This window comes from Scardinius erythrophthalmus (genome assembly GCF_964197995.2).
Source record: "Scardinius erythrophthalmus genome assembly, chromosome: 23".
Lineage (NCBI taxonomy): Eukaryota > Metazoa > Chordata > Actinopteri > Cypriniformes > Leuciscidae > Scardinius > Scardinius erythrophthalmus.
The window spans coordinates 3,542,625-3,560,120 of NC_138243.1; the positions used below are offsets into that span (position 1 = coordinate 3,542,625).

Here is a 17,496-nt window from a genome sequence, read left to right on the forward strand (position 1 = left end):
AATCTGGCCCTATACTCATGAATACAAGTGAAGTGAGTCTTGAAGACAATGGTTGGACTGTTTTGTTTGATGGGACAACAAACTTAATGGTAGATAGTACTTGAAATTTTAGTGCTATTTAATATTATTCCACAAAACAAACCTGAAAATGCATATAACAAATATCCCTCCATGTTGAAGGGAGGGATGAGGTCATTGTGTAACATGCTACTGGCATGTAGGTGTGTCAGAAGGTGTGGAACTAGCCCTTCACTAGCAGGATAGTGGTATCACATGGGCTCAGATAGAGTTACATCATGAATAATTACACACTCACACTGAGATCAAACTCAGTAAGGCTCATTTCTGCCTTACACAAGTCACAAAATGGACATAGCCGTCCTGCCGAACAACAATCATCCAGAGAAGTTTCTGCAGCTGGATGTGGGAATGCTGCCGGCTACACATGGCATGTTCCAGATTGGCGCGGTGATGTCTCGCCAAAGGCAGTGGCACAACCGGATGTACTCGCAGGTAAACACTGTTAGCATACAGCAGGTAAACACTGTTAGCATACACACTCAAGCTGCTGTAGAAACAGTCTGACTGAGGGACAGTATTTGTTATCGGGAACTTGATTTATTCAGTCTTTATTCTTCACTTGCTTATTAAACATAATATAACTTAATACAACATTTTTTTAAAGTTTTATTTTATTTTATTTTATTTTACCTAATTTAGTTTGATTTAACTCATTGGACTTAACACACTCTTTTTAAATTTGTCAAGTAGAACTTTGATGAACACTTCAGGAGTTGCTGTATTTCTTTTGACTTTAGGTGCTTTTTTCCAGTAATGTCTTCAGTTTGGATGATGTCAGGGCAGTGAGGTATAGGATTATTATTGTGCCTTTTAAATTTAACGAACTTTTCAAGAAATGAATGAAAATATAAACTGAAACTTAAGAAAATGTCTTTGAAACCGGATTTTTGTTTTGTTTTGTTTTGTTTTTAATAATTGGTTTACTATAATGCATGTTTTACTAATTGTTTTCTCTTCTTTCGCTGATCTGTACTTACAAATGCACTTCCGGAGTTTTCTTTTACGCTTCTGAAGTTTTCATTTACGCTCCCTGAGTTTTTGTTCGCTCTCTTGTGGGGGAGGGGCTAACAGCGATGTGTTCTCATTGGCTTTTTGATTGACAGATTCTTGACCTGGAAGTGAAGACGTCAGTGTTGTTTATATGTGAGCGTCTGTAAGTGGCTTCCTATTTAATTTTAGTAATATAAAGTTAGGAGTTTTTTTAATTTTTTTTATTGAAAACTTGGCACAATCCCATAGTGAGGTAATGAAAAACTGTACATACTGTATTCTTAACAGTTGTTCAAATTCAAATCTGTCGGTCAAAATCTGTATTTATTGTCATCATTTCCAGGGCTTAAAAATAGAAGAAAAAAAATGCAATCTGTTCACTCCGAGCAGAATCAATATTTTAACGTTTCTGTTCATGTGCTCATTGTGTAATGTTATTGTTCTGAAAATGATTTGATTAGAAAAAAATGGTTAATAACAGGGGTTTTTTTGCCTGTTATTGAACTTTATACGAAGAGCTTGTGACTGAACCTCGTAACTCCAGCGGATCCTCAAACTGTCGCTAAACCTCATACAACAGGATGACCTCAATCGTGAATGAAGTGCTGCTCGCATTTTGAAGACTCTCTCTGCTTGTTTGCAGTGAAAGGGTAAATCATTAAAAAATATCCTGAATAGTACTGGCTCTACTAAGCTGCAATTTTCGCTGGTTTCAAAACACACCATGCTGGGTAACCTGCCATGGTGACATATCCTCAGAAATGGAATTCAAAGTCATCAAATATGAAGTAAAATAAAAATTACCTTGCCTTTTTGAAAAAAAAATATTTTTAAATACCATCCATATCAGTGCTTATCCACCTTATTTTGCAACACAAAAGAGACAAATACAACTGAAACGGTAAATGAATGAATCTAACTTTTGGCCCTCTAGTGGTTAAAAACAAAACTGCATGCATTTGGGGGAAGAACATTGTTTTGGTTGTGCTTTGGTTGTACTAGGCTTACGAGATATAACCAGTTTAGTTAGAAAGGATCTTAAGCTGACTAACTGTAGACATAACTGTAGCTTTACCCGGGGAGTACTTATACCAGAACAAAACAGTCTACTGGGGAGGAAGGTGAACTTATATTTGTATATGTATTTGTCTGTTTATATATATATATATATATATATATATATATATATATATATATATATATATATATATATATACATATTCACATAAACAAACTAAATTAATTTCATTAATTACTGACATTCCAGAAAGGATGATTATAAAACTATATACACTGCTCAAAAAATTAAAGGAACACTTTGAAAACACATCAGATCTCAATGGGGAAAAATATCATGCTGGATATCTATACTAATATGGACTGGGTAATGTGTTATGAACAAAAGGATGCCACATCGTTTGATGGAAATGAAAATGATCAACCTACAGAGGACTGAAATCAAAAACACCCCGGAAATCTAAGTGAAAAAATGATGCAGCAGGCTGGTCAATTTTGCTGAAATTTCATTGCAGCAACTCAAAATGGTACTCAGTAGTTTGTATGGCCCTCACGTGCTTGTATGCATGCCTAACAACGTTGGGGCATGCTCCTAATGAGACGATGGATGGTGTCCTGGGGTATTTCCTCCCAGATCTGGACCAGCGCATCACTGAGCTCCTGGACAGTCTGAGGTGCAACCAGGTGATGTCAGATGGACCGAAACACAATGTCCCAGAGGTGTTCTATTGGATGTAGGTCAGGTGAGCGTGGTGGCCCTTCAATGGTATCATTCCTTCATCCTCCAGGAACTGCCTGCATGCTCTCGCCACATGAGGCCAGGCATTGTTGTGCACCAGGAGGAACCCAGGACCCACTGCACCAGCAGAGGGTCTGACAATGGATCCATGGATTTCATCCCGATACCTAATGGCAGTCAGTGTGCCATTGTCTAGCCTGCAGAGGTCTGTGCGTCCCTCCATGGATATGCCTCCCCAGACCATCACTGACCCACCACCAAACCGGTCATGCTGAACGATGTTACAGGCAGCATAACATTCTCCACGGCTTCTCCAGACCCTTTCCTGTCTGTCACGTGCTCAGGGTGAACCTGCTCTCATTTGTGAAAACCACAGGGCACCAGTGGCGGACCTGCCAATTCTGGTGTTCAATGGGAAATGCCAATCGAGCTCCCTGGTGCTGGGCAGTGAGCACAGGGCCCACTAGAGGACGTCGGGCCCTCAGGCCACCCTCATGAAGTCTGTTTCTGATTGTTTGGTCAGAGACATTCACACCAGTGGCCTGCTGGAGGTCATTTTGTAGGGCTCTGGCAGTGCTCATCATGTTCCTCCTCGCACAAAAGAGCAGATACCGGTCCTGCTGATGGGTTAAGGACCTTCTACGGCCCTGTCCAGCTCTCCTAGAGTAGCTGTTTGTCTTCCTGGAATCTCCTCCATGCTCTTGAGACTGTGCTGGGAGACACAGCAAACCTTCTGGCAATGGCACATATTGATGAGCCATCCTGAAGGAGCTGGACTGCCTGCGCAACCTCTGTAGGGTCCAGGTATCGCCTCATGCTACCAGTAGTGACACTGACCCTAGCCAAATGCAAAACTGGTGAAAAACAGTCCGAAAAGATGAGTAGGGAAGATGAGTCAGTGGCCTCCACCTGTAAAACCATTCCTGTTTTGGGGATTGTCTTACTGTTGCCCATCTAGTGCACCTGCTGTTAATTTCATTAACACTAAAGCAGCTGAAACTGATTACCAACCCCCTCTGTTACTTAACTGACCAGATCAATATCCCAGGAGTTTAACTGACTTGATGCTATTCTCTGATTAACAAGTGTTCCCTTTATTTTTTTGAGCAGTGTATTTATATACATTTCATGATAATTGTATAATTTTTTTTTATACTTTTTGTATATTTTTTTTATGTTCTTTTGTAAAAAAGTTTTTTTTAAATATTGCTATTTCAGTATTTCCAGTTAATAATTTTAGTGCTTCAGCTTAAACATTCCAGATCTGATCTGAAATATTGAAACACGAACATCGTTTTCTTGACATTCCTTAAGTTAAGTGGCTAAATATTCTGAATGTTCCAATCCAATCTGACCTGTAGCCTAATGTCAGCATGTGCGTGACATCAAGGCGCGAAGAAAGCCACTTACTGATGTAGGGTTAAGAATATGCATGTAAACGCAAACGCTGCTTTGCTGTCTTAACTTCTGGCAACATGCATGTTGGTCAGATGTGCATGTAAAAACATAATCAGTGTCAAGCTGTCAGTTTGCCCACAGCTCCAGAGCTATTCACGGCATGAATGTCTCTGGCAGCATACAGGTCACGTACTCTTGGGGAAGATGCACCAGTTGAATGGGTGCATCTCCCCTGAAAGTATGAGGTCTTGAGTCTTGTTGTCTTTGCTTCTTTATTGCTGTGATATGTGTAGATTTCCTCTGATTGCCATCATCCATCATGCTTTTCTAACATGCTCTTCTAACATGCAATGCAGCTCCTTACCTCTGGATTTACTGAGGCACTGGAGCCCCTTCCTTCTTACGGTCTAGGATTTTCATCCACTGGTTCTCTTCCAGCTTCGCAAGCATCAGCCGGCGATCTGGATTACGGGTTAAGCACTGGAAAATCAGGTCATGGCAAGCTGAAAAGTGTTCAGAGAGAGCGCAGGCTAGTCTTAGAGACAGACACACACTAATGTTGAAATATGAAAAAGTTTTTGTAAACCGTAAACATTTATATTGGCTAGATTTCTAGTGGAATTATTTGTGTCGGTGTGGATTGTTTTCACCTGTGGATATGGCTGGATCCATGTTGATGCATTCACGCAGTATTGCGTCAAAGCTTTCAAAGGGCAAATAGCTGTGTATGATTTCAAAGAGCAAAAGTCCCAGTGCCCAGACATTTGCTGGGCCGGCGTGGAATATGTTGTGACCTATGACCTCAGGTGGGGTGTACGAGCTTCGTCCTGTAAAAGAGACAGACGGTTTTACTGTTGAGCCATTTTATAATCAACAAGACAATATTATGTGATCCATAAGATACCAAATGTGGCTACGGTAACGAAACATGCCAACTCACCTTGATATTCGCTGCTGTTAAAGCCTTGAGTATTGATCAGACGAGCACAGCGGAAGTCGATTAGCTTGAGCTCCAGACTGTGGTGAGACACCAGGAAGTTCCCCGTGTGGATATCACCATGGAAAACTGCTCGTTCATGGCAGTGTTTGACCGCTTGGACTGCCTGAAGCATTAACCAGCATGCTTGTCTTTCAGTCATGTCATCTGCCATCAAGATGAAATCCTCCAAGCTCTTGTTCAGGTTTCTCCATGATGAGCACGAAGCCGCTCTCGAGTGGTGTAATTTGATGATGTTGGGGCATGAAGGAGCTTGTCCCAAACGCAGCATCAGTGCCACTTCTTCAAGCACAGGTTTGGAAAGATCAGGCTAGACAGAAAAACAACAGCGGTTGGTTTGCTTTGAGTAACTCTTAAACTAGAAGATTTGAAGAACATTGCTTAAGTCTAGTTATAATCTGCACTTTACCCATCAAATATTCTTACAACATCAAGATAATGGGATGTTTTGCGTTTGGAGATGCACTTGACGGCAACCTTTATTATGACGCTGAATACGTGGTTTCCCTCATACAGCTTGCTGAATTTTCCTGATGTCATCAGACTACCCACTTCAAACAAAGACACGACAGATCCTGAAAAACACACACAGAAACAGAACATGAGTCTGCAAGTTTCTTTGATGGTCTGTTGTGATCTAACTTTAAGTGATGTCAAGTCAAGTCACCTTTATTTATATAGCGCTTTTTACAATACAGATTGTTTCAAAGCAGCTTTACAGAGATAACAGGAAAATACTGCAACAAAGTTTGTTTCTAGAAGAAAATAGCGTCACAGTCCAGCTTAAGTAAGTTCAGTGATGTTTCATTTTTGTTGTATAATTTAGGCCGCTCTGGAGAAAACCTTGATGTCATCGTCCAGCTCAGTTCAGTTCTCATATAATGGTGTCAATGTAGGCAGATCAATATTATTGTTGAATATTAAATTAAATGTCTCCAACTAAGCAAGCCAAAAGCCAAAGGCGACAGTGGCAAGGAACCAAAACTCCATCAGAGACAGAATGGAGAAAAATACCTTGGGAGAACCCAGGCTCAGGCGCTCAGTTCTCTGGCCAATGTCAGAGTATTTCAGCCTAAAGTCACAATAAATAAGTCAAGTCAAGTCAACTTTATTTATATAGCGCTTTTCACAATACAGATTGTATCAAAGCAGCTTCACAGTATTAAATAAAATAGTACATCAGTGTTTGTTTCTGGTGTAAAACATCCACGTTTGGTCATGCTGATCAATAGCACTGTTGAATCGATTAATCAAATTAAGTATCCCCAACTGAGCAAGCCAAAGGCAACAGTGGCAAGGAACCGAAAAACTCCATCAGGTGACCTAATGGAGAAAAAAAAAAACCTTGGGAGAACCCGGGCTCAGTCGGGGGCCAGTTCTCCTCTGGCGTTTATGAAGTAGAGACCGGATTTAACTGTAAGATTAAAATATTATATGAATGCCTGGCTGAAGAGATGCGTCTTTAATCTAGTTTTAAACTGGGAGAGCGAGTCTGAGCAACGAACAGTATCAGGAAGACTATTCCAGAGTTTTGAAGCTAAATGTGTAAATGCTCTCCCTCCTTTGGTGGATCTGGATATCCTAGGTATGACCAAAAGCCTCGAATTTAGTGATCTTAAAGAGCGCGATGGATTATAGGGCGATAGAAGATCCGTTAAATAAACTGGAGCTAAGCCGTTTAAGGCTTTATAAGTCAGTAGCAATACCTTGTAATTAATACGGAACTTTATAGGTAACCAATGTAGTGATGATAAAATTGGTGTTATATGGTCAAATTTTCTTGATCTAGTAAGAACTCTAGCGGCGGCATTTTGGACTAACTGTAGCTTGTTTATTGAGGATGCAGGACAACCAGCTAATAAAGCATTACAGTAATCTAGTCTCGAGGTCATGAATGCATGAATGCAAATAGACAATTAAACAGGGCAGACATAACGTGAACCAAACCAATTGCGAATCACCTTGAGTCAGTTCGATTTCTGGATCTGCAGACTCTTCATCAGGCTTTCTGGCACAGACGACGACACTGAACCGGCTGCCACAAACTTGATCTTGGAGGAAATTTCTTTCACAGGAGACGACTCGAGATCTGGACGGGCCTGGTCTGACACACACACCAAAAGCAACAAAATAAAATACAGTTCTTTATCAAAATTTATAAGGAAAGACAAGTACTTTGTTTAGGCTTGGCTTGTAGGGAATTCCAAACCTGCGTATATTCTAACGCACATAACTATAGAACCCATTCTAAATGCGCATGTGAACGCCATCAGCGTTTCTCACAGGTTCGCGTTTAAAGTCTGTGTAGAGAGAATGGTGTCGTCTTAGCGGCCCCTAATTTAATAACAAATGATCGTTGCGACGGAAGCAAATCAATCAAAACTAACTTTAGATGGAAATAACTTAACTCGGCTATAAAGCCAAAACAATCTCTGAAACCTTAAATTATACGCTTATCTCTGTAAAGCTGCTTTGAAACAACCTACATTGTTAAAAGCGCTATATAAATGAAGATGACTTGACTTGACTTGACACTGGCTCAGACTGATCTGGATCCGGCTCTGGAAGGCCAGGACGCACCGCTATCCTCTTCCTTACTTTAGCAGCTGTTTCTAAAATGAAGAACAATGAAGAGCAAACTATTAGAAACATCTCTGACCAGATTAAAATATGAGCAATGACCAATTAAAAATGAACTTACAACAACACATATCATTGTCTGATCGTTAAGCAGTTACTAGGGCTGCACGATTAATCGAAATTAAACCGCAAGTGATTTGGCAAAGGCTGTGATCATTTTATGTGCAGCTTGTCAGTGAAGTAAGGCTCTGTGATCGGCAGTAAGCTCCATCTGAACACCAGAGGGCGTCTCACACACACACACACCAAATCATCTGAACACCAGAGGGCGTCTCACACACACACACACACCAAATCATCTGAACACCAGAGGGCGTCTCACACACACACACCAAATATCCCTCTGAACACCAGAAGGCGTCTCACACACACACACACCAAATCATCTGAACACCAGAGGGCGTCTCACACACACACACCAAATATCCCTCTGAACACCAGAGGGCGTCTCACACACACACACACACACCAAATCATCTGAACACCAGAGGGCGTCTCACACACACACACACCAAATATCCCTCTGAACACCAGAGGGCGTCTCACACACACACACGCCAAATCATCTGGGGTCTCATTTATAAAACTGTGCGTAGGATCCTTACTAAAAGTGTACGTGCGCCCAAAAGCCAAAAATGGCGTACGCAAAAAAATATTCAGACTTATAAAACCGTTTGTACGCCAGAACCTGCGCAGAATTCACTTTATAAATCCCAGTCAGCGGAAGATTGTGCGCACATGCGTCTCCACCCCGAAATAACCATATATGGAGCTTACAACGCCGAGTTTTACTATGCAGATCCTCATCTGCTTATCATTTGCATATGATTATTCATCCACGTGATAACGTTTAACGGTACAAGACACATTACATTAATAAAAATCAAGTAGTTGCCTATCCTTGCCTTGTTTTTTAATACATAAATCAAATAGTGTAAAATACATTTCAGAGAAAGTTTTTTCTCAATCTTTTCCTCTGGCCGAATTGTATTTTTAATTGATTTATATTTTTAATGGAAACGGATAGACCTTAAGGATTATTTGCACGAAACTATTTTCTCAGACAATCTGGTATTATCATGATAAGCAATTATCTCTGTGGTTAAAACATTTAAACACAGCACGCCACAGGAAAAGTGTTCAAAAGCATCGCATCCACAACAAATATTTCTATTGATTGAATATAAAAAAAAAAATGTTGTAACTTTTCAGTAATGATTTTATGTTTAAGTGTTTAACTCCATTAATTTGAATGGCATATTTAATCTAAATGTTTATATCAGAAGTAAAACATAGTTTAAATCATTATTTTATTTATTTAAACTGTTATTTGCGTCAGTTTCACTAAACGGCCCAACGTGTTCGCTGGCGCGGACATTTAAGAAGGGATGGATATTTGCTTCAAGTGACAGGCTTGGTGAGTGAAATTATATTTGTATTATCTTTCTGTAGATATTTAATTTTCTTTAGATTTTCTGTCTAAAAGTGACCAAAAAGACACTAATCTCCAGCTCACCATCGGTGTCGCCAAACTGCTCCATCTCCAAAACGTTCGTACGCATGGGTCAGAGTTTGCGTGCAGGTGCGCAAATTTTCCTGTCAAGTTTGTTTTTATAAATCACAACTTATGAAGTGGCGTACACGGAAGTGGCGTTCGCCTGTTTCAGGGCCTGTTTTGTGCGTACGCAACGGTTATAAATGAGGCCCCTGAACACCAGAGGGCGTCTCACACACACACGCCAAATCATCTGAACACCAGAGGGCGTCTCACACACACATGACAAATATCCCTCTGAACACCAGAGGGCGTCACACACACACACGCCAAATCATCTGAACACCAGAGGGCGTCTCACACACACACACACACGCCGGATCATCTGAACACCAGAGGGCGTCACACACACACACACGCCAAATCATCTGAACACCAGAGGGCGTCTCACACACACATGGCAAATATCCCTCTGAACACCAGAGGGCATCTCACACACACACACGCCAAATCTTCTGAACACCAGAGGGCGTCTCACAAACACACACGCCAGATCATCTGAACACCAGAGGGCGTCACACACACACACACACACACACACACGCCAAATCATCTGAACACCAGAGGGCGTCACACACACACGCCAAATCATCTGAACACCAGAGGGCGTCACACACACACACACCAAATATCCCTCTGAACACCAGAGGACGTCTCACACACACACACACACACACCAAATCATCTGAACACCAGAGGGCGTCTCACACACACACACACACACACACACCAAATCATCTGAACACCAGAGGGCGTCTCAAACACCAAATCATCTGAACACCAGAGGCTGTCTCACACACACACACACACACACACACACACGCCAAATCATCTGAACACCAGAGGGCGTCTCACACACCAAATCATCTGAACACCAGAGGGCATCTCACACACACACACACGCCAAATCATCTGAGCACCAGAGGCTGTCTCACACACACACACACACACACGCCAAATCATCTGAACACCAGAGGGCATCTCACACACACACACACACGGCAAATCCTCTGAACACCAGAGGGCATCTCACACACCAAATCATCTGAACACCGGAGGGCATCTCACACACACACATGCCAAATCATCTGAACACCAGAGGGCGTCTCACACACACACACGCCAAATCATCTGAACACCAGAGGGTGTCTCTCTCACACACACACACGCCAAATCATCTGAACACAAGAGGGCGTCTCACACACACACACCAAATAATCTGAACACCAGAGGGCGTGTCACACACACACACCAAATCATCTGAACACCAGAGGGCGTCTGGTCTGGCCCAGCTGAGGCCGATCTGGCTGAGAGTCGGCTTCGTCCTCGGGCCAGCTGGCAGTAAAACACAAATTCAAACATTTAAAAAGATTAAAGATTTTTATTATAAAGTTAACAAATACACTTTAATATAAACATGTATTAACAATGAACAAGTACACTACAATATAAACATATTAACAACACTTTTAAACCACAAAATAAAGAGTAAATTTTATTTACTGTATATTATTAAAAGAAAAACATTCTCTCTCACACACAAAAACTCTCTTTCACTCTCTTTTACTAAATAATTTCCTTTTGCAAAAGCCAAGTCAAGTCAGGTTTCATTATATAGCGCTTTATACAATACAGACTGTTTCAAAGCAGCTGACGTCACAAGCACACCCTCTATAAATGCAAGAAGCAAAATCACTTGTTCAACTGTCACAAAATCAACTGTCACCAGTCACAAGAATCACTGTACTTTTCTTTCAGGATTTTTAGGGCCTATTTTGGTCACTAATTACAGCATTCACACAGAGCAGTGCTGCGCTGCAAGACTATGTTGATGCACCTGTGGACTGGCATGGGCCAACATGGGAATTCGCTCTAGTCAACAAAAAAATAATAATAATAATAATAATTTTCAACAAGGAACATTTTATTTAAATGCCCCCTTCATAAATCTCACTGTGTTTTGCAGGGAATGGAGAGAGGAAAGGAAGAAAAGGCACCAGCAGATAGTCATGTGTTTGAAGACAGGGAGCTGGAGAAACACATCACTCCTCAAACTCTAAAACCAAAGATCAAGCAGAACCCTCTCTATTCTCACATCAACATCATCCACACGGAGGAGAACAAGTCCAAACCATCCTGGACCATCCAGGACTATGACAGACACACTGCACACGGTCAGCTAGCAGACTATATGAAGGTACTCCTCCTCTCGCCCATACAGGCACAGACAAATGCACATATTACAGTTTGAATAACATTGTATTATGAGAACGTGATATGATCAGGGTTCGGACAGTTACTTTTAAAATGTATTCCACTACATGTTACAGAGTACATGCTGCAAAATATCATTTGTAACGTATTTGATTACAAGGTAAGTAATCTAATTCTTTGGATTACTTTTCCAACACTGGTAGATTTTTTTATCTGATCTTTTAAGTATAGCAAAAAATAATAATTCTGAAGACATGTGGATTATTTTTGTATAACAAAGCAAAAAAAAACATTATTTGTAGCCTTTTATACATTGCTCAATTTTAATGCATTTCTCATTTAAAACATTCTTTGTCAAAAAAACTGAGACTGCAACAGACAAAGTGAATGGATTCATGTTTAATCTATCAATCTATCTAAGCATTTCAAACTGTTTTCTGGCAAGCTATATAAATAGAAACATGCTATATAATGCCTCTTTGTAATTGCAGTGGAATTTACTCAATGACATCTTATCCACCTTTTACTCTACTCACCAGAATGTAATTATATACATATTATAAGAGAGCGTTTCTTCGCTGTTCAGTCGCTCCTCAGAATGCACAATCTATACATTTTTATGGCTAAATTCACTAAATGTTAAACAAATGACAATAAAATCCAATCCCTTTAGTAATGTAAATACTTTTGTAAATGACCAATCATATCAATTGTTACTATAACTGAATACAGTTACTCATATTTTGCATTTTAAAAATGAAACTCCAATACATTTTGTGAGAAGCAGGACGAGGCCGAGGGCGGGATTGATAATGAGCCTCACCTGCGCGCGTCTCGAGTTTCTCACGGAGGAGCTTCGGAAGCATAAAAGGAAGCTTGAACTTTTCCACACTTTAATAATAAAACAAACAAAAAACGAAAGTAAAGCAGCTGCACCACACGGACGACTGATGCACAGACACAAACAAAAGTGAGCAAGAGGGAGATTTGAAGAAAGACCATAGAAAGAGTGATGGCTGAGAGACATTACAAAAGAGAAAAGCTCAGAGAAATATCACTGGAAATAAACGGTTATGATGAGGCAAGAGCTTTAGGATACCGCGTTAATACTAGAAAAGCTGTCCAGCGCTGGAGAGAGCTCAGCGGGAAGGCCTGATAACGGACACTAGTGTTCTTTCTACTGCATACGTGAGTAACATTGGTTTTGCTTTGTTTTACAGAACCAAGATGTGCTGTTGTTGTAATGTTAGCTCTAGTAACAGGACAGTTTGAGTGTCATTGTTTGTCTGGAGCTGCTGGCGACTAACAACAAACTCTTGCTTGTATATACTCCAGTGTATTTTATGTTCATTTTTGGGTCTTCCTTGAAAGGCTCATTTTTCACCTCAGCTATGATAAAGAGATATCCACTCTTTCATTGTGTGTTCTGTTTCGAAGTGCAACTCAACATTCCATCTTGGATTAACGATATGAGGAATGCCCTCAGTGTGACCGGTGTCTGAAGCATGTGTGAAAACACGCCAAATATTATTGGCCGATGATATCATTAGCAGAGCGCCTGTGAGTTTAGATGTCATCAGTTTTTGGCTTCAGGAGCTGTGTTACGTGTGTGAAGGTGATCTAACAGAGAATCCAGCCAAGCGTTTCAGGAAGTAAGTCTCCCTAAGCTAAGTCTCCCCTGTCTCCTTAAGTAGAGTTGAGTCTCTCCTGTCTCTGAGGCTCCCCTGGAGCGGCAATACTAAGGTTGCAGAAAATCCCTTGGGTAAGCTGCCCTTTATTGTTCCCTCCCTGGAACAATGTTCCCTGACTGTCTTGGGTCTTAAAGTAGGGTCCGTTCCCTTTTTAAGCAGGCAGGAGTGCTCTCCCCCAATTATTTTATGGTAGTTAGTTAAGTGGAGTTGCGGCTCCCCTGTGGCTTTGGGCTTGCCTGCACATCTCCTTCAGACAAAAAAGTTGATGATATGGAGAACAGGCGCATTCTTACACTCACAGGTGTTCCGCTAATGAAGTCATGGGGCCCTATTTTAACAATCTAAGCAAATGGTCTAAAGCACAAGTCACAAGTTCACTTAGCGCGTGTCCGAATTCACTTTAACAACGGGAAAAATGGCTGGCGCTCCCGGCGCATGGTCTAAAAGGGTTGTCACTATTCTCTTAATAATCATGTGTTTTGGGCGTAACGTGAAATAAACTAACCGGAGTCTCATCTCTCATTCCCTTTAAAAGCCAGTTGCGCTTGCGCCATGGCAGATTCACTATTTACATGGTGGAATTTTCAAGCGGAAAAACTGAACGCGTCTCCAGAGCGCAAACTGATCTGCTCGTGCGCAAGGTTAAAGCGCGCAAGCACACCATCTACTGGACAAGCCGGATTCCATCATAACTTTATGTACACAATATTAATCTTTTATATTGTAATCGTTTTATTTTTAATATTTGGCATGTTTGTGTGCTGCTGCGCGTCTCTGTGTGTGTAATAAGCAGAGTGGACGTGCGTTGTGGACCCGCCCATAGGCGCACATTACTAATGCACTCTTTAAATTACAAAAAAATATATGGCGCAGTCTATTTCAGTTTCCTCAAAATATCAACGCGCTAACAATGCGCCTGAACACACCGCGTTTTCAGACCAGAAGCCCATGGGCGAACAAATGGGTGCAAATGCATTTGCTATTTAAACAATGTGGCGCAGGCTCAGCACGTGAAAATGAAAACTGCGTCGGACTGAAACTAGCAAAAACAATTGCGTCGTGCTTGGCGCTTGGCGCCGGGTGTATGATAGGGCCCATTGAATGCCGTAGGCCAATAATATTTGCCGTATTTTCACAAGTGCTTCAGACACCGGTCACACTGTGGGCGTTTCCCATATCTTTAATCCAAAATGCAGTTTTGAATCCCCCTTCTCAGGGAACCATGGTTACAGTCGTAACCTGAGACATTTGTGCATTTTGGGGGCGGAGGGGTGGGTGTGGGTGTGAAGGGAGGGGTGTGTTTGTTTGGGTTGATTTCAAACATCAACAGTAGCCGCTTTCCGACCAAGTAGTTACAGGAACTTAGTTCTAGGAACTGTCCACTTCTAAACAGTTCTATGAACTACTCTCCCCCAAACTCGGTTTTGCTGTTTGTGTTCGCACTGGCCAAGTGGCCATAGGAACTGGTAGGAAGGGTAAGGGAATGATGCAAGCACAGTGACTTTTATTTTGACGGCGCGACGGACCTTTATTTTGGCGGCGCTGAGAACGCCAGAGCAAACAATGCTCGCATTCTCTGTGTTTATTAGTTAGCGATCTGTCTAACACAGTACTGTTTAATATCTTATTAGATAGAACTGTTATAGAAAGTAGACATTATATGAAAAAAAGGTTATTAGCCTATGCCGTGTGGTTGATGTCCAGTGTTGCTAGCTGGGCAGAAATACATAATCATGTTTGGCTTGGTCCCCTCAAAGTTGTGTTGGATTTTCTCTTCAGTATAAAGTTTTAGAGACCCATCTATCACTGTTTTCCATGTTTGTATAGTTAGTTTCTGGAGTAAATATATAGGCTATAATCTGTGTGTTTACATTATAGCTGTTTTAAAAATGGCGGGTGCTGGTGTTCCGCGTGCGTTCGGCCAATCAGCGTACACTAACGTCACGGGTAGTTCCTATAGTGCTGGTTTAGACCCTACTCCGAAGTAGGACCTAAATTAGTTCCTCCAAATGGAGTTCCTAGAACTAAAATCGTTCCTAGTTCCTGCGGTGCGAACACGCCGACATCCGGGTACTTTAGCCAATAGTTCTAGGAACTGTGAAAAGGTTCCTCCGGTCGGAAAAAGGCTAGTGTTTCTCAGAAACCACTCACTGCACCTTTAAGTGCTACTGCCTCTGTTATGTGATTATGATCCTATGACTCTTAAGCCTGTGGAATATAACATTGACAAGCTGTAAACTATGAACAATCATTAATAATCTTGCTTTATGCAAACAATAATAAGCAACATTGAGGTGACATTCTAATTAACATATTATACTTATCCTGTATTGCAATTTAATCACCAAATTTAATATTTATGTCAACATCCCATTAATTATTTGGTAACATCTCATTTGTTACCATTTATTAAATACATTATTTATCATGCAAAGCTAAATATAAAAGATCTAGCATTTGCTATCACAATATGAAATGTTCACAGTGTTTACTTTTAAAACGCAGTAAACTCAGAAAGAATAATGTTCTGAATGTGTCTTTCAGGAAGACCCAAGAGAACTGAGCTTCTGGCTGGAAGATCTCTACACCCCCGGCTATGACTCTCTGCTCAAGAAGAAAGCATCTGAAATGAAGAGGAACAAAATTTGTAAAACATTTGCACTCATCACCCTGTTAGTTTGTGCAGTAGTGATCATTATTACTGTGCCAATAGTGGTAACACAATCAAGAGTCTGATGGAGCCATGCCAGCTGCTTACTCTAGTCTGCTGTAACAGTTACCCTGTTACAGGGGTGAAAGTTATCATCCCGGCCATTTGAGGGCGATGGAGAGAGGAAATGGGGTAAGAAGGTTTCCTGTAAAAGAGAAGAAATGAGGGCATGGTAATGGAGTTTGTTTGATGGGGTGAAAAAGGCCAGACATCACCTTTTTTCAAGTGAAATTTATTTCAAAAGCCTTAATTGGTCCTATTATGCCCTTTTACAAATTTTTGATTTTGTATTTGGGGTGTACTACAGTTGTTGTCATACTTTATTGTTTAAAAAAACACATTATTTTTCACATATATTATATTATTACAGCTCCTCTCTCCCCAGTCTGGTTGAACGCATTATTTTCAGTGAAGCCCCTCCTTCTGAAACACGAAATGTGTTGTGATTGGCCAGCTGGCCCACTGTGTTGTGATTGGCAGCGCTTAGCGTGTGTTCGGGAAATGTCACTCCCCTTCATAACCGCAAGCTCTACTCAGATGTAAATATTAACGATGGCATCAATTTCAAACTATTTCAAGCGCGATTCAGACCCTGACAATGTTAACAATCAAGAGGATTGTGCAGAATGGATTTAAAGCACAGACTTTGCAAGCACGGATTTCACAGGACGTTTCAGAGTGGTGTGTTTTTTTAGTGTAATTTCCTTAGAGATACGATATTACCCTCCATTTAATCATATTTGTCGGAAAGCTATGGAAATACAAACAGTAATCATGGATTGGATGATTTTCCTAAGGGGTGGTGAACAGTCTTACAAAAGTGAGAGCTTTCAAAACCTAAAGTAAACACTACATCAATACTGTAATTTTAGTTAGCATGGTTAGCAGAGGCAAATAATAAGACATAAGTTCCTTACAAGTTGTGATCCATTTACAACAGATTGTCCTGACAAAATGGGAACGGCTCCGTCTTTCAGGAGAAGCTTCATAATCATAATCAAGGATCCCTTTAACTGAAATTCAAATGCATATTTGATGTCTCCTTGACAAATGTTTATCTATATGGTTTAGAAGCTTGCAGGGTCTCTATTATGGGGCTCTAAAAGAGAAAAAGGACTGTTTATTATATAGAGCCCTACTGCTATATCACCTGGTTGGGATTACGCCAGTGGGACTTAGTTATGTTTCCAGGATTTGGGACTACATAGTTTCATTGATCACTGGGACATTTACCAAGACTGTTCACACATCTACAATATTCAGATAAGACCTTTTGTATTATGAACTATATCCATTACTGCTGTTGCATTCTAAGACATTTGATACACCTTTCATACTACATTCATTTATGTTTTTGTTTATTGCTATGCTGTAGTGTTTTGGTGGTTATAGTTTCATTACCTTGGGTATTCAATTCAATAAAACAAACTGTAATTTTATTTAGCAATACTTAATTGTTTTGGG

General features: G+C 40.8%; 1 protein-coding gene across 1 annotated transcript; it reads left to right on the forward strand.

Annotated features, from left to right (window-relative positions):
* Positions 1-366: 366 nt before the first annotated feature.
* On the forward strand, positions 367-16,141 carry minar2 (membrane integral NOTCH2 associated receptor 2; the record flags this gene model as incomplete). Its single annotated transcript, XM_081355311.1, has 4 exons — positions 367-513; positions 11,384-11,614; positions 15,867-15,994; positions 16,036-16,141. The coding sequence occupies 4 exons, from the start codon at positions 367-369 to the stop codon at positions 16,139-16,141; spliced, it is 612 nt and encodes a 203-aa protein (XP_081211437.1).
* Between the last annotated feature and the right edge of the window lie 1,355 nt (positions 16,142-17,496).